Source organism: Mesoplodon mirus, assembly GCF_964341445.2.
Source record: "Mesoplodon mirus genome assembly, chromosome: 3".
Classification (NCBI taxonomy): domain Eukaryota; kingdom Metazoa; phylum Chordata; class Mammalia; order Artiodactyla; family Ziphiidae; genus Mesoplodon; species Mesoplodon mirus.
Window position 1 is genome coordinate 41,467,383 of NC_138978.1, and position 18,376 is coordinate 41,485,758.

General features: G+C 40.4%; 1 protein-coding gene across 1 annotated transcript in view; it reads right to left on the reverse strand.

Moving 5' to 3' along the window:
- LOC309800447 (phosphatidylinositol 3-kinase regulatory subunit gamma) overlaps positions 1–16,423 on the reverse strand; it is an 85,172-nt gene extending 68,749 nt beyond the window's left edge. Inside the window, exon 1 of the mRNA XM_082614572.1 lies at positions 15,636–16,423. Coding sequence (XP_082470698.1) covers positions 15,636–15,741 — 106 coding nt within the window. The 5' untranslated portion in view covers positions 15,742–16,423. The remainder of the gene's footprint in view (positions 1–15,635) is intronic.
- Between the last annotated feature and the right edge of the window lie 1,953 nt (positions 16,424–18,376).

The following is an 18,376-nucleotide window of genomic DNA, read 5'->3' on the forward strand; positions in this document are numbered from 1 at the left end:
TTCCACTATTTTTTTTAAATGATTAGAAGATAAAACAAAAACATAATCTCTAGTTACAAATATAAAGTGGGTATGTATATAGAACTATGCGTCAGTAGTTAAGATTGGCTAAGGCAGTCTCTGTTGCTAAAACAAAATTAAATTATAGTAAAAATCTCCATGAGTCAACATGAATTCTTATGCACAGGGTCTTCCCCCAACCTCCATATTGTTCTTTTTTTTTTTTTTCCATTTACCTTAGGCTTTCATAACATCTTTCATCTGTACTGAAATAGCCTCCTAGAGAGTTTACTTTCTTCAATCTGGCTTTCCTCCAATCTGTTTTTCACTTTGCAGCCAATATATTCTTTTCCCTACTTGAAACCAATCAGTCAGTGGCTCCCCAACTGCCCATAGGAAAAAATCCAGCCTCTAAGTGTAGCATTCAGGGCCTTTCATCAATTGGCCCTCACCTATCTCTCCAGGCTCATTTACCACCACTTCCTACCTCACACTTGTTTCAACAAAACTGAATTAGTTACAGTTCCCAAATACACCAAGTTGTGTGCATTTACCCAGGCTCCTACCTCTCTACTACCCCACCAGTAAACCAATCATTCCCTCTTCTGTTTATACATTTTTCTATTACTATACTTAAAACATTCATTCAATCAATATATACTGAGTACCTCTATGTGCCAGAGACAGTGCTAGGTACTGGAAACCCAGCAGTTAATTAAGGACTCAGCCCTTATCCTGATGGAATTGATAATCTAATAAGGACTAAAGATGCTAAACAACTAATTATAACCGTGGTTAAGGATTATAAAGTGGGTAATACAGTATACAATGGAAATGTATATTAGATGATAGACATGAGAAAGGGAGGAAGTTATAAAGAGAAGTACTACATGCATTTGTTTACATGTGGGTACTCCTTAATTAGTCTGAGCTCCTTAAGGACAAGGATTATGCCATCTTTATATCACTAGTCAGGACAGTAAATAGTAACGTATAGTAATGTGCATTAACTATATTACAAAGATCACTGCCCTGTTAACTCCTAGGCTAATCTCCCTGGCCAGGCAAATGCAGTGATCTTATTGGCCAGGCCTGGGTCATGTGCCCACCCTTAAAGCCAATGGCTTAGATCAATGCTACCTAAGCCACACTGATTGCAAATAGGGGAGAAATGGTTCCAAGACAAAAATCAGGAAGCTGTTACCCAAATAAGAGGGAAGGAAAAACAAGAAAAAAAAAAAAAGAGGGAAGGGAAGCTGGACAGGCAAAAAACAGCCAGCAGTCCTCTCTTTAGTGGACATTGTAATTATCTCCTCAAAACCTATCCTGTTCCTTCCCCACACTGGTAAGGAGTTTATGTGGGACTGACTCCTTCCCCAGCTCCAGGTGCAGGCCCTGATTCCACACAGCAGCAGTTCTCAAAGTGTGGTTTGCAGACCAGCCAAATCAGTAACATCTGGAAACTTGTTACAAATACAAATTTTTAGAACCCAAACCTACTGAATCAGAAACTCTGGGGGTAAGGCCTAGCAATCTGTGTTTTTACAAGTCCTCCAGGTGGTTCTGATGCACTCTCAAGTTTACCAGACAGAGAAAGCTACAATTAATAGTTCAAGGAATCCAGATTTTAAGACAGTGATCCTTTGAGACACAGGAATAGTCTAAGTAGTGACAAACTCAGGATTTCTGTGTTATATTTGTGGGAAGCATCCTTTTTTCCCACCCAGAATTGAGGAAACATGTCCCAGGAGCCACAGGCAGTCATCTTGTACTACCAGGGAAGCCAGCCTGAGAAAAAAGCTGATATAGGAGAGAGCCAAGAGAAATGCAGAAAAACAGGGCCAAAGCCTGACAGTCTTGATCAAACCCAGCCAGGGACCCCCATTCCCTTTTTTTTTTTTTTTAACTGAAGTATAATTGATTTACAATGTTGTGCTAATTTCTGCTGTACAGCAAAGTGACTCAGTTATACACATATATACTTTCTTTTTTTATATTCTTTTCCATTATGGTTTATCCCAGGAGATTGGATATAGTTCCCTGTGCTATACAGAACAATCCTATTTATTCCCTCATTCCCTTTCAACTTTTCAACTACACAAACCCATAAATTCTCTTTGCTTACACCAATTTGAGTTGGACTTTTTGCTACTGAAACTAAAAAATCCTGATATCCTTTACAACAAGTTACATGTCTATCCCTACACATCTATCTCCATGGGGAGAATGTGCTAGGAAATAGTGTCTATTCAACTGCCTAGCCTCTCTCTAAATTAGGCTTGGCAAATTTAGCAAATAAAAATACAAGACACCCAGTTGAATTTGAATTTCAGATAAACAATGAATAACTTTCTAGTATAAATATGTCCCAAATATCGCATGGGACATACTGAATGTATTTTATCTGGCAACTCTACTCTAAATGCCCATTGTTGATCCCTAGGAATCAAAAGAGAGGCCCACGTCAATCTCAGTCAGACAGAAGTGATAACGTCTCTTACATAGTTCATGACTACTAGGAAAAAGACTAAACTCCCAAGTCCTGATCTAACATCCTACAAGAGGTCTGAACTACCTGATTGTCTTAAGCAAACTTCTTTCTAAAAGTCAAACATGTTATACCCTCTATGGCAGAGAACTGTGACAAAATGAAATATGTTGCTATATGAGTATTCATAGCTTCTTTTCTTTACTCCCTTGGTTACTGGCCCTTATTATACAGATCAGAGTAAAGAAATAGGCAAAGGAGAGAGCTGAAAGGGAAACAGGTACTCCTGGAAGAGAAACTAATAAGTTTGAGAAAGGGAGGAAAGAAACAAAAACAATGAGACTGTTCAAGTTGCTATAGAGAGTCTGGCAAGTTTTAAAAGAGAGAAGGAAGTTTGGGATTAACCGTGCAAAGATACTGATAAAAAATGGAGAAATCAGGGACTTCTCTGGTGGTCCAGTGGTTGAGACTCCGAGCTCCCAATGCAGAGGGCCTGGGTTCAATCCCTGGTCGGGGAACTAGGATCCCACATACCACAACTAAACCCATGTGCCACAACTACTGAGCCCGCGCACCGCAACTAGAGAGCCCGCACGCCACAACTACTGGGCCCACGCACTCTAGAGCCCACATGCTGCAACTAGCGAAGCCCACATGCTGCAACTAGAGAGCCCGTGCACTACACCTAGAGAAGCCTGCGTGCTGCAACTAGAGAAGCCCACGCGCTGCAACTACTGAGCACGCACATTCTAAAGCCCGCGCACCACAACTAGAGAAGCCCATGTGCCGCAACTAGAGAAGCCCACACGCCACGATGAAGACCCAGTGCAGACAAAATTAATTAATTATTTTTAAACAGATACTCAAAAAAAATGGAGAAATCAGATTTTAAGTAGTAATGCAATATGGTATGAATGTAATCCCCTTTGGCATTTTTGAGAAGCTGGGATAAAGATTTAAATTACTTTTCAATTCAATTTAAATGTTAGGCTGGTGCTTCCTCTGAATGGAAGAGAGGAGATATGTCACAAAGCATCCCAGCTTAATAATAAAAATAACAACAACAACAGATACCTGTTCTAAGTGTCTAACATGTACTAATTCATGTAATTCTCACAACAACCCTACAATGGGTTTAATATTCTTCTCCCTGCTATACAGATTAAGAAACTGTCCAGGGTCACAAACCAGAAGTAGACAGGGCTAGAACTGGAAATCCAAGCAGCCCGAGTTCAGAGCTCCTAAACACTGAGCAACACTTCCCTATTTCAAAGCAATGTCTATACTCAAGCACTTAAGCATTCCACTAATAAGCAAAAACACATAAATATAGTTTAATTATTCTAAAACACTAACAACTTCAGCACATAAAGTAAAATGACACATATATGGCATGGCTTCCTTCTCTTTAATTTCTTCTCCCCTTCAAAGCCCACTATAGAAACTTAGAACTTTAAGATAATTTTCTTTTCAAAGTTACTTTTGAAAGTAAATTATAGTACAGTCTAGATTTATACAGCAATGTTTATCAAAGCAACTTATGAGTAAGCCTTCATCAAATAACTAAGGCCACATATTATACTGCTTTGCACTCAGATGGCAGAGATTAGAAATCATAACACTTCAAAAAAGAGAAAAATCCATCCAAAATACATAGTTTTGATATAATTTTAAAAGCTAAATCTTTTCATTACTAAAGCATACTTAAAGCTAAGAAATTAGAAAATAATTAAGTCAGTTTAGAAATGACAAGCTACATAACTGGTCATAATATTCAGAATCCAACTACTTTCACCACCTCCTCAGCGTCCACCCTTGTCCAAGCCACCACCATCCCTCAGCTTGTTTATTGCAGTAACTTCCTAACCAGTTTCTCCACTTCCACCAGCAGCCAGAATCATCCTTTTAAGCCAGGAATCATAATACATCACTGTTCAATACCCTTGAATGGCTTCTCATCACAGTTAAGTTTTTTTTAATGAAATATAAGTTGATGTACAAGTTACAGGTGTACAGAATAGTGATTCACAATTTTTTTTTTTTTTTTTTTTTTTTGTGGTACACGGGCCTCTCACTGCTGTGGCCTCTCCCATTGCAGAGCACAGGCTCTGGACGCGCAGGCTCAGCAGCCATGGCTCATGGGCCCAGCCGCTCCACGACATGTGGGATCTTCCCGGACCGGGGCATGAACCCGTGTCCCCTGCATCGGCAGGTGGACTCTCAACCACTGCACCACCAGGGAAGCCCTGATTCACAATTTTTAAAGGTTATATTCCATTTATAGTTATAAAATATTGGCTATATTCCTCAGTCAAGTTTTAAAAGCCAAAGTTCTTACAATGTCCTACATGGTCTTCCCCACCATCCACACCATTACTTGTCTTTAAATCTTACTACTTTCCCCTCATTCCACTCCAACCACACTAGCCTCGTAGATGATCCCTGAATACATGACACACACGCTCCTGCCTCAGAGTAAGTCATATGGTATCCCCTCTACCAGGCACACTCCCCCGCCCTCTCAGCTCCCATATATCTACCTGGCTAGCCCCCTCATTTCCTTTAGGTCAGGCCCTCCCTGTCCTATTATTTAAAATAGCAGGTCCCCCACCCAGCACTCTCTTTTTGTTCTCTGCTTTTTCTCCATATCATTTAACACCATCACTATGTATTTCAATTATGAATTTGTTTATTCTTTGTTCTCTCCCCTCCCTTAAAAATGTATACTCCATGAATACATGAATATTGCTGTTCTGTTCACTGCTATACCTAGAACACTATCTGGCAATCAAATATTTGTTGAAAAACATGAATTAATCAATACACATGAACAAAAACATTTTTGGATGCTTAATATGGTCTGGGCATGTTAGCTGCTTTACATTTGTTAATTCAGTAAATTCTCACAACAATCCTACTGAAGTAGGGACCATCATCATGTCCATTTTTTAGGTGAGGAAACCAAAACACAGAACACATAAGTAAATTGCTCAATGACATATGCTAGGAAGTGGCAGAGGCACAATCTGAACTCAGGCAATCTGATTCCAGAACCCTCTCTCTTAACAGCCCCACTATATTGCCTCTAAATTTCTAACTAGTTAATACATTTTAATTGAAAGATATGATCTATGGGTTACTTTAAGTGTCCTAATTTTTTTTTTTTTTTTTTTTTTTAGCGGTACGCGGGCCTCTCACCATTGTGGCCTCTCCCGTTGCGGAGCACAGGCTCCAGACGCGCAGGCTCAGCGGCCATGGCTCACGGGACCAGCCGCTCCGCGGCATGTGGGATCTTCCCGGTGGGATCTTCCCGGACCGGGGCACGAACCCGTGTCCCCCGCATTGGCAGGCGGACTCTCAACCACTGCGCCACCAGGGAAGCCCAAGTGTCCTAATTTTTAATGTCGTTCAAATCATAAATCATTCTACCAGTCCAAGGCTTCATATACCAAACTTACTTAAGTTACTAAACTTTGAAATTTGGAGTTTACAGTTTTACAAAATTCTCTCTTCACACTCATTCACTTGATATACTAATATACTCTATTCCAACACCTACATGACTCAAATAAGGAAACTGTCAACCAGAGAAGTTAGCTTCCTCATCTTCTAGAAAGCAACTGGTAAGATAGGAAAAGGCCTGTCTTATATTTAACTCCCAGTACTATGTGACCCTGTGAATTCCAATTTATAAAATGAAAATGGGTTTCATAATACATCACTATACTAATTAGATTTTAGTTTTGAAAAAGAAAATAAAAATAACTCGCTAATTCTTTTCATTTCCAAACACAGAGACGAGAACTTTGAAAGAACTATGGTTCTCCAAATTACTTCCCAGATTGGCCACTGTTGTTTGCCTACCTAGAATCCATCCCCTCCTTCTTCCTTCCTAATAGAATCCTTCCCCAGTATAATGCCTCAGGGGAAGTCAACACCACTCCAGACTCAGGCACAAACGTGGTTAGTTTGATAGTAATCACTATTGAACCATTCCTGATGGGTTCAGGAATGGACATACTACCCAATTCTGGCCAAAAAGGTCTGAAAGAAGCCTGCTAGAGGCTTTTGGAGAAAGTTTCCTCTCTCTGTAAATAGAGGCACAGGAAGAGACATCTTCCTTCTTTTAGAAGTTGTGTGTATGGATGTGACGCCTGTAAGCCTATCCCATGGAGAGCAGCAGAATTGAGCAATGGAAAGAATATGGGTTTTTACTGACATTGTTGAATTTCTGTAATAAACCAATGCTGAAGCCTATTATATGAGAAGATAAAATTTCTTATTTCTTAAGCCATGTTGAATTAGGTTCTGCTGCTTACAGCTGAAAACATACTAACTACATACTTTTTTATGAAACATATCCCAGGACTAACCTCAGAAAAAAAAGTTTGTGGTTAAATAGAATTAGTTCAATAAATATGCTATATCCCTACAATTGAATACAATCCTATTATTTAAAATGATGTTGACATGAATAGTTATTGTCATGGGAAAGTGTTCATGACAAATTAAGTGAAAAAAAAGCAGGTGTTGGGCTTCCCTGGTGACGCAGTGGTTAAGCACCCACCTGCCAATGCAGGGGACACAGGTTCAATCCCTGGTCCGGGAAGATCAAACATGCCGCAGAGCAACTAAGCCCGTGTGCCACACTACTGAGCCTGCGCTCTAGAGTTCATGAGCCACAACTACTGAGCCCATGCACCACAGCTACTGAAGCCCACGCACCTAGAGCCCATGCTCTGCAACAGGAGAGGTCACCACAATGAGAAGCCCTTGTACCGCAACGAAGAGAAGCCCCGGCTCGCCGCAACTAGAGAAAGCCCGCGCGCAGCAATGAAGACCCAACACAGTCAAAAATAAAAATAAAATAAATAAATAAAGCAGGTGTTTAACTGGGTGAAAGGTATATGGGAATTCTCTGTGTACTACTTTGCAACTTTTCTGTAAATCTAAAACTATTCTCAAATGTAAAAGTTTGTATAAAAACCTTAAAAAGCAGATATTTACAGTACTGTCTCATTTGAATTTGAAATGAGAAATACACGCATGAAAGAATATATCTGAAGGTGATCACAGTGGTTATTCTGTGTGGTAGGATCGGGAGCTCTTACTTTCTTCTTTTTACTTATCTGTATTTTCTATCTTTTCTACAATGACTATGTAGTACTTTTGTAGTGCTTTTAATAAGAAAAATAAAATTTATCTTAAATTATCTTTAAAAAAAGGTTTGTGGCTAATTCTACAAATGCATATTAGAAGTTCAACATGAATTATACCATACTGAGTGACTCAGCTGTAGAGTTAGAAAGTTAAAAAGGATACATGTGAAAGAACGAACTCTAAAGCAGTATTCTTCTAGCACAATCATTTCAATAAGGCCTTCTCCAAAACAATTTATACACAAATTTTAAATTTTGGCTCATGATTGAATTTATTTTTTCTTAAGTTTAAAAAAAAAAAAAACTAGGGAATTCCCTGGTGGTCCAGTGATTAGTACTCGGCACTTTCACTGCCATGGCCCGGGTTCAATCCCTGGTCGGGGAACTAAGATCCTGCAAGCCACGTGGCACAGCCAAAAAAAAAAAAAAAAGAAACTATAACAGTAAGTATTTAAGATTATATAGCTACATGCTCTGGATTTGTTGCCCTATACCCTTACACACAGGTAGACAACTAATCTGGTCCACAACCAGAACATCAGACAGGAAATCCAAGGTTGGATAATGGCGGATGGTATGACACCATGGTGTTGACTTTGGCTTTGTGTTGGCTCATATTCACAGGTCACAGGGCAGTTTTTATATTGACGTGGGACATGCAAAATGGTATGATCTGGCAGGCTGGACCTAGCCTACTGCTTCTTTTATTTAAAAAATTAGATAACCCTCTTACTTTATATCAACTTACAAATAATACACAAGGAACAAAAAATATACCATATATGGGCAAACAATTTGGAAACTGATCTTATAAGGCTCTATGCTTGACCTTACCTTGTTATCCCAAGTCAAGTCCTACACAATCTAAATTTAATTGGGATAGTAACACATTAAGTAAATTAAATCTACATTTAACCCAATACTGTGTTAAAACTGGCCTAACAAACTTTCAAAGACTTACTACTCACTTTAATTCTTCCAAATTTCAAATGTGACTTTTACACAAAACCATAAAATTTTGCTGATAACATTAAGTATTGCAATTTTTCATTATTTCTTTTGTTAGAATAAATTATCTTTATAAGTTTAAAGGTCACATGTTGATAATAAATAATATCAACATTTTGAAACAAGTCACAAATGAAGCTGGGTGGGTCCACAGGTCTAAGATTTAACAAAATATTTGGACACTAGGTATTTAGAGAAAAAATAGATACAAAAGAAATATAACAGCTTGACCTCAAGAAGCTTACCTTGTTGGGGAGATAAATTATATTCACAAAATAATTAATGCCATAATATAACATGATTTTGTGTCAAAATAACAGACCTTAGCCCTAGATAATGTTCAGTGCTAGAATTTTCAGAGGAAGAAAAAAAGAAAGAAGGACTTGCAAAGGATCCTGATTTGAAGATGGGGTGGGATGGGCATAATCTAACACAAGAAGCGGCATAACCAAAAGGCTGGAGATGGAAATAAGCAACGTATATTGAGGGGATAAGCAAGGTATATTGAGGGGATAAGCAAGGAATTGGGCAAGATGAGAAATGAGAATAGAGGATTAGTAATTAAGTTGGAAATGTAAACTGGTACCATATTACTAAAGACTATGTAAGCCAAGTTTAAGAATACAGCCTCTGCTTAAAAGAAATGGAGAGCTGCTGATTATTTCTAAATAGAGCAGTAAGGCAATGAAAATAACATTTCAGTAGGATTAACCTGGCTGAAGAATTCAGGATGAATTTATGGGGGAGGGGAAAAAATTAGAAACAAAGCAATCACTTAGGAGGCACTGTTTAAGAACTTGGGCATTAGAGTCAGGCAGACAGACCTGCTCTGCTACTTGCTGGCTGGGAGGCACTGAGTAATTTACTAAACACATTTATGCCTCAGTTTCCTGTCTGTAAAGTGGGATACTAATAGTGCTTATTTTATAAGGTTGTTGTATGGCTAAAGGAAATACTACATATGAAAGCATTTAACAGTGCTTGTTCTGTAATAACTACTCAACAAATGTTGGCAACAATTACCGTATTACAAACCATTTCAAATGCGAGGTGATGAGGAACAAGGGCAATAGAAACTAAAAAGAAAGGATGACTTGAGTCGTATTTCTATAGACTCATGAGATGTTACAACTAGAAAAGACCCTAGAGAATTCCTCCAAAAACAAAACGGTCCCAGTTTAAAAGTCAAGGATGAGACAAGAATGGAGCAAGATAGCTCAAGAGGTTTTGACTGCAAGCATGTCCAAAGCAGTAGAGTTAAGATAATTAAATATTATCAATATGCTTTAAGAGGGACTTTCCTAGCAGTCCAGTGGTTGAGACTTTGCCTTCTGGTGCAGGGGGTGAGGGAGCTAGGATCCTGCATGCCTCTAGCCATAAAACCAAAACATAAAAACATTGTAACAAATTCAATAGAGACATTGAAGGTGGTCCACATCAAAAAAAAAATCTTTAAACAAAAATATGCTTTAAAATATAAGCTACAGGGCCTCCCTGGTGGCGCAGTGGTTGAGAGTCCGCCTGCCGATGCAGGGGATACGGGTTCGTGCCCCGGTCTAGGAGGATCCCATATGCCGCGGAGCGGCTGGGCCCGTGAGCCATGGCCGCTGGGCCTGCGCATCCGGAGCCTGTGCTCCGCAACGGGAGAGGCCACAACAGTGAGAGGCCCGCATACCGCAAAAAGAAAAAAACAAACAAACAAATAAAATATAAGCTACAATGAACTGAGTATATAACATGTGCCAAACACTGTGCTAGATTACGATATAGTACTTCTAATTCCCAGAACAACTGTGAAAGGTACGTATTAGTTCAATTTTACAAAAGAGAAAATGGATGCTCACAGAGGTTAAGCACTAGCCACGTAACCTTGGGCAGAGTTAAGAAGCAAAGCTAGGTTTGGGACCCATACCATCTGTTTCCAAAGCCTGTGTTCTTTCTAGTACATTCAGGCTGCATCCCCCTTTAATATCAATAAAAATTATGTCATACCACACAGACATATTTGTAATTATTTTTCTATCCACTTTGTGAAATATGGTGAGCATAAACATGTCCAATCTTTTCTACATTCTAAGATAAATATAAAAATGAGAATAAATTTTAAAAGCATTATAAAATGAAGACTTACCATATTTCTAATGAAACATAGTTGGATATACTATAAACTATAATATATTAAATGAAAGCAATGACTAATCTTTTTCAATAAGAACATGCAGAAAAAGTTGGCATGGCTTTTTACATCATTTGACGATATTAACATTTGTCCCATACTACAGCATCATTAAAAAGTGACACCTAGCTCATAAAAGAAATACCTTACTACACATAGGAGAAGCATTTTACATAAGATGAATCCATCAAATGTTCAGAGTTATAATGAAAAATTACACCACAGAAGCAGAATGCTCAATCTGCTAATAGTAAGGACCACATGGTGGCAGGTGACCTATTTCTTCAGTGTTGCTTCTCAGCAGATATTTCCTTCAACCACAGGGCCAGTATGCTAGTTCTCCACCAGAATGTTACTTAATCTAAATTTTACCAGGATGAAAATACCAAGCATGCCAAAGCAAGGAAGTTTCCTGAAACAACCTTTTCATTTGGCTTCAAAAAAGTCAGAAGATACTTTACTGGGTTGGCCATCAAACTATGTAGTCAAGTAACTACTAAACCAGTACTTTTCAAAGTGTAGTCCAGAGACCAATGAGAGTCCCCAAGACCTTTTCAGAGGGTCCAACAGATCAAAAATACTTTCAGAATGTCACTAAGACATTACTTGCCTTCTGTACTCTCATTCTTTCACAACTGTGTAGTGGAGTTTTCCAGAGGCTATGACCTGTGGTATCCCAACAGACTGAATAGAGGAGCAGACATAGGAATTTACATGTCTTCCATTTAAGCCAGACATTAAAGATTAAAAAGCCAGACATTAAAGTTATTTGCAAAAACATAAAATGATGCCACTCTTCCCACTTTTTTGTTTGTTTTTTGGGAAATATAGCTATTTTCTCATTTTAAAGTTATGTTAACATGTAATGCTTTATTATTTCTAAGTGAATTAAATATTTTTTAACTTCTCAGTTTTATTCTAATATCGTAAATTTCAATAGATATAACCCACTTAAACAGAAACTCTTTGGGATCCTCAATAATTTTTAAGAGTATAAAAGGGGTACTGAGATAAAAAAAAAATGAGAACCACTTTTCTAGACCTTCCTGTATTTATGTTTTGCCAAACAATTAAATTTTTAATTTTCTAGTGACCACTGAGGAGATGTTGCTGCCGTACAGATTATTTCAGAAATTTGTCTTGATAAGAACAAAAAAGTCTACAGACAATCTTAAAACGAATTGTATCCATTAGTTTAAAAAATAAATCATTTATTACATCTCCTCAAAATAAATACAATAAATACAATAACAATGTCAAAACTAAAGTGCAAGCTAATAGACCACTATCTATAAGCTCTGGGCATGAGTTTATGATCAGTTATGTACTGGTAATCCTCCAATAGCTCCTATACCAAAAACAGGGCTCTTTGAGAGCAACTGTTCTGTTATGGAATAATCCTGATTCCCAAATCACAACAGGACTAACTGAGATGCTTAAAAGCAATTCTCCGTACCATAATCTTAACATCTCCAAAATAAAAAGTTTTGTTTCATCTAAACAGTTCAATATTTCCCAGTATTTCTGGGAAATACACAAACATTAAGACATCAAAGTCCCACCTGGATCCAATCCTTACGTTGTCAATAAATTGTAATAGATGTAGCTATCCGTGCAGTTATTAGAAACCTTCAGGATGCATGGTAATGGTAGTTTTTGAAAATACAGGCTGGAGGGAAACACCTTTCAATACTAGTTTTTGAGGCTGCTGGAAGCAATAACAGATAAAAACTTCACATTTATGCTTCAGTCTAAAATTAAAATGAAAGCCATATTTTGAAAACTGTAATATTAATATTATAGTTAAGGAACCTAAGTCAACAGCTGTCTGATTTGAAAGTTACTTAACCCTAGGCTATTGCAATAGCCAAGAAATGAGGTGACCAAAGACCTTAAGTAGAAAAGTACCTAAAGGCTAGAAAGAAATGATGCTCCTTAGGTATTCATTAATTCATATATTTATTGTCTACTACTTTCAAGACCTTGAGCAAGCTAAGAAGCTCATAAGCTGGTGGGAAGAAAATTTCAAAAGGGGAAGTATACATAAATAAATGCAGAAGCTACTCTAGACAGAATGGAAGAAGTTCTATCTGAGAAGCGCTAGAAGAGGGAGGGAAGGATGTCTCCTAACAGAAGGGATCATGGAACATACATTCTGGCATAGAAGGCATCTCACCAGGGCCCTTAACATATATAAGATTCCAACCCAAAGTGAAAGACATCCCAGGAAGAGGAAAACACACACAGTAAGGAACAGCAAGTATAAAATAGCTTCCACGGAACTTGTGATGGACTCCAGGAGGAGAAAAGACTGGAATATTAGGCTGGAAGCAAAAATAAAGGGACTTACATGACAGGATAAGCAAGACAGGGCTTTTTTTCTGTAGGCAAAGGGAAGCCATTGGACAGTTTTTAAAGTCATCGGAAGATTTGCCATTGGAAGGTAAATCATCAGATGATACTTTAATAATACTGTGGATTGGACAGAGTAGAAACGGGGAGAACAGTCAGTGCACTATCACACCAGTCCAGGCAGGAAATAATAAGAGCTTGATCTGGGACAGGAACTAGGAAAAAGGCAGACACAAGACATGCTGCAACCTCTTCACTAAAAATTAACTTAGTTTTAAATGTTTTGAAACTTAATTTACCACACAAAACAAGGTTGTTCACATTATTTACATTAAAAACCATTCACTTCATAGGCAATACTTCAGCATACTCAAGTGTGCTTCCTTTTTAAAAAGCTGTTAGGAATAACTGACTGTATTCTACATTAAGACTATAAAATGGGTAATAAAGAGCAGCATAACCATACTTTCAATATTCTGATTAGAATCACAGTATGCAAAATTTCTTTTAAGGATGAACATTTTAAACTCAAAAGTTTATTTCCATGGAATACACAAAGTTTGGATCAGAATTTTCTATACAATCTTGTAAGACCCACACTACTACATAATTATAATAGTTCACTTTTCTTAAAATCATTTCTGGACAACTCAACTCAACTCGGTCTACACTTCTACCAGGCCCATATTTTTCAAATATTAGTGCCTTCTTCATTTTCTCCCCTCCTCCCCACTCACCTCTCCACCCAACAAATTCCCTTTGTATGTCTGCAAGGCAAGATACTATGTGATACAGTATGATTCTAAGGCAGTTCCAATATATAATTCTTAGAGTAACAGAAATCTAGAATTATTAACCTTACTTTTTACAGGAGAGGAACCAATGATGTACTAAATTCCCATTTATGTGAATGATAAATGCATCTAATAGAAATGATGCTTTACCATTAGGGGGAAACAAAGGGGGAAATACACACAATAGATGGGTGGCAAATCTCACAAACTTTGCAAAATACAAAAAAAGCTGCATCTGGACTGCAGTCACAATTATAAAAGCAAATAAAGAAGGCTCCAAAATGAAGGGAAAAGAAAAAATTCTAAGTGATCATTAAGAGTGAAAAAGGTTGATTCAATATTAGTACTAGTATTTAATGTAACATCATTTAACACTCCATCTCTCTATGACTAGTTGAAAAAAAACAAAGAGGATAATTCACTGTTCACAAGGACACAGGAAATAATTTCTACATACATGCTATAAGACAGTTATACTTCATTACACTTTCATGGGCTCAAATCCTTTCAAAGGCTTCCAAAAACACATAGTCTTATGATAACTGAGATTCCCCAATGACACACAATTTATTCTGTAGGCTTAGCTATAACACATTTTTTAAAGACATAACGAATTCATCCTCAACAAAAATAGTCACAAAGGCCCTCTACTTATTCAAAAATCATTACATAAAGCACTGTATATAACTGCAAACAGGGTTTGAAAATCTGACAGCTAATAATCATAAAATGGGGTAGACTTTAAAGAAAAAAAATTACCCAACTTTTCCATTTTTCCTTCCTTTTCCTTTCCTACCAGATACACAAAATGTCTGTAAGGATCTCAGACAAAGCTCTAAAGTAAAAATACAGTATATGTATACTTTACATTATATATACTCAAACCTATCTCATATATGTACACATCACATATATTCACACAAAAAAGGTTTCTCCTTTTTTTACGCTAAGAATTGAAGTTATGTTAAATCTTATCCCATAAATGAAGTTAAATCACCATAAATTAAAGAGTAATAAAATAGGGCACGTAGATCTGAGTGACTATATTCTGAAAAGAAAAACCTCAGACTAAGGCCTTGACTGAATAAAAACGCCCAATCCCTGAAAATCACTAACCGGCATTCAGTTTCCGTGGGAGAAAAAGGGGGTCTTAAAACGAATCAACACATAGGTAACCCAGTTTCAGAAGTTAACGAACGTAAAACACAGCGAACCAAACAAGACAAACGTACGAAATGACAAGCTTTAAAGAATTTCCCCAAAGGGAAAGACTGACTTCAACACTTGGATATAAAGCATCCTTTGCAGGTAGAAGAATCTTTAATTGAAAAAGAAAAAAAGGGGGGGGGCGGTGGTGAAGGGTACGACAAAAAACCGAACGACAAGCAAAGGCAAAGAAGTAAAAGAAACGGGTCTCTCCTCCCATCCCCCACCCCAGCCCCCACCCCCACTCTCACAGGACAATAGGATCGGGGTCCTAACTGAAAACTTTAAACGTGTAAACCAGAAGCAGTTTTACTGCAGCTCTAACTGCAAATCTGCCCCTCATCCCGAACCTAGTTCACCCAAGAATACTTCTGCCCTGAAAACATCACCAAGGTTTTGTTAAACACAAATCAGACCCATCACAAGATTCTCTTTTTTTTTCTCCCAAGTACCTGGAGGATCCATTTCAATATAAAATATCAGTTCTGTCGAATAGGGCATCATCACCTCCCTCCAGTCTGCGTCATCGCGGTCCATACTCCACACCGTATTGTACATCGCGCTGTCAGGGGCAGGTCGTCAGGAAATATATAGAAAGCATATATATATTTTTTATCTGCTATTTAAAAATCTAAAAATATATATCTGTAAAAGTCCCACTCGGAAATGTACTTCGGGGTTTCCAACGGCCGGTACAAGTCCAGCCAACTACCAGGACAAGGACGGGGTCCTCCTCCCCTCTCCTGCTCCGGCAGCCAGCAAAATGCCCCCCGAACGTTTAATCTACGGGCTTTTCTCCTCGAAGGGGTATAGAAAGGCTTGGGGGGCGGAGGGCAGAAGTGTTAAAAAGCGGCTTCCCCAAAATCCCTCCTACACAGTCGTTCTCCAAAGAGAAAAGCTCCCACCGCCTTCAAATCTTTCCGCGGAAGCCACTTTTGTGTCCTTCGAGAAAGGGAGAACAGAGAGGGGGTTAAAAGAACGCGCTGGGAGAAAGGTGGGTAAGTGACAAAGGAAGGCATAAAAAGGAGGTTGGGTATTGCGTTCAAGTTTCGGGGTCCCACTGGTCTGCGGGGAGAAATCCCCTCAGGGGCCAGGACTCGGGCTCCGTTCCGGTCGGGCTCGGAACCGAAGCTGCTGCAGCCTGGGGATGGGGGCCCGTCCGAGAGTCCAGTTAGCTCTGCTTGGCAGTGCGCTCCCGCCCGGCTGCAAGAAAGCTCGCCAGCGCCGGCTCCCCTCACGCTCTGCCCTGACTCAAGCCACTAGAGTTTCATTTTAACGGCGCGGAGGGGGGACACCCTCCCCCGCCCCCACGCTCTCCCGCTGAGGCGCCACCTAACCGCGCCGAGCAGGGGGGATGGCCAGCATCGCCACTGCCCCTTCCATTCTATTCCGCCTCGAAGTGTTGGGGCTTCTGTCAGGTGCCTGAGAGACTGGTTAGGAAGCTGTCCTCCGCCTCGGCTATCAACTCTCCCCACCGCTCCCTAGGCCTCAGCTCCTTAACCCTCCAACCTCTCTCCCCCCAGCCTCAATCAGAATGGTAGGGCCCGGGCGCTGGCCGCTCGCCAGGAGTCAGTGCCGGGAGCACGCGAGCCGCGCGGGGAGGGAGAAGCGAGAGGGGAGGTTGCGGGGGGGTGGAAATGAGAGGATGAAGTGGCTGGTGATTGGCTGAGCCTGGTTGCCGGAGCCCGGAGCCTGCGTCTTTTGTCTGCCTTGCTCCAGCTGAGGAGCGGGAGACGGCTGCGCGCCCCAAGCGAGCCAATCAGGAGCCAGCCGGCGCCGGCCGGTGAGGCGGCGATTGGTCGCAGCCCAGTTACTAAGCGGGACAAAGGCAGAAGGGGGGAAGAAAAGAGGAGGAAAAAAAAAAGAAGAAAGAAAGAAAGAAAGCGCAAACGGCGGTTACTGACAGGCTCGGCGAGCGCTCAGGGTCTCAAGCTGCCCGGAGACAGGCGGGGCTCCCGCTGAGGCTCGGTCCGCCCGGACGAGTAGGAGAGGGGGAGGACGGCCTGGCGCGAGACACCTCTGTCCGGAGACTGGCCGCGGGGGAGGGGAGCGGACAGAGAGGGCGCGTGCTGTCACTTGGCGGGACGCGCGCTCTTCTGGTCCTTAGGAGGCCCCCGGTTAGAGTCCCTCCCCACGGACCTCTTCTCCGAGCTGAGACAGCCCGCCCCACCCCCCATGATAAGTTGTCAAATATAGCAAAGGTCCACAAACCCACTTGCAGGACCGTGCTGCTAAGTGAGAGGATGTGCCCATGGGCCCCGTGCAGCCGTCCACGGCCTTTACCTGAGCCCAGCCGCGACTTCTCCCCTTGAGCAGTGAGGCACTTCTTAAGCAGGTATTTCGCGGTTACCCTGAGCTTTCCACCCCAGGATTTTTGAACCCAGAGGGAACTGCCCACACCTGAAATAAATGGTGGAACGCCACAGCAGGCCCCTCAGCTCTAGTGCTCAAGCCGGAAAAAAATGCCTTGCAATTACAGCGCGTGTGTGATTTTTGAGATAAATCACAGGTGTTGGAATCCCTCGCCAAAAGGGCTCTATTCTGTTTCCCCGACAGATGCCTTTCCACATACACCCAATCCCTACACCCATTCTTAAAATGCTGAATATTTCCACGCATTTCAGAAACTGCTAATTAACTTGCTGGGGGGACACGGAATAGCCAAAAGCAGATTTGTGTCTCGTGAAGCTTGTGCCTGGAATTGCCATTCTGCATACCCTGCAATACAGTCTGGGGAGGCCAAAAACTGCTCTTTCCTCTTTACACAGGAGTAACGAAGCCCATTGTGTTTGGGTTGACAACCTGATTAAAGCCCTAGCAAAACCTCCTACCATGAGTGGCTCTGCTGTATTGACATGCCTGTGGAAAAGTTGCCACGTTTCATCCTCAACCTCCTAAAGTGGTTCTGCCTTCTTTAAAGGTGCTCTGAGTTGAAACAGTTCCTGGGAACAGTCAAAATGTGTATGGACTGGGTATAAAGTCATGGGTTAAAAAGAGCCAAGAAGAATGAATGGACAGGGTTGAGCTGAGAAAACATATCAGGATTCTTATATGCTTGCTTGCTTACATTTCTGAAATCCAAATGTGATTCTGGAGCCAAATCAACCTGGGACAGGTCACATTAATTTGAATGTCCTGAACCATTCCTCCAGGTAGAAGATACTGGAAGATCAACCCTAATTTGTGGCTGGTT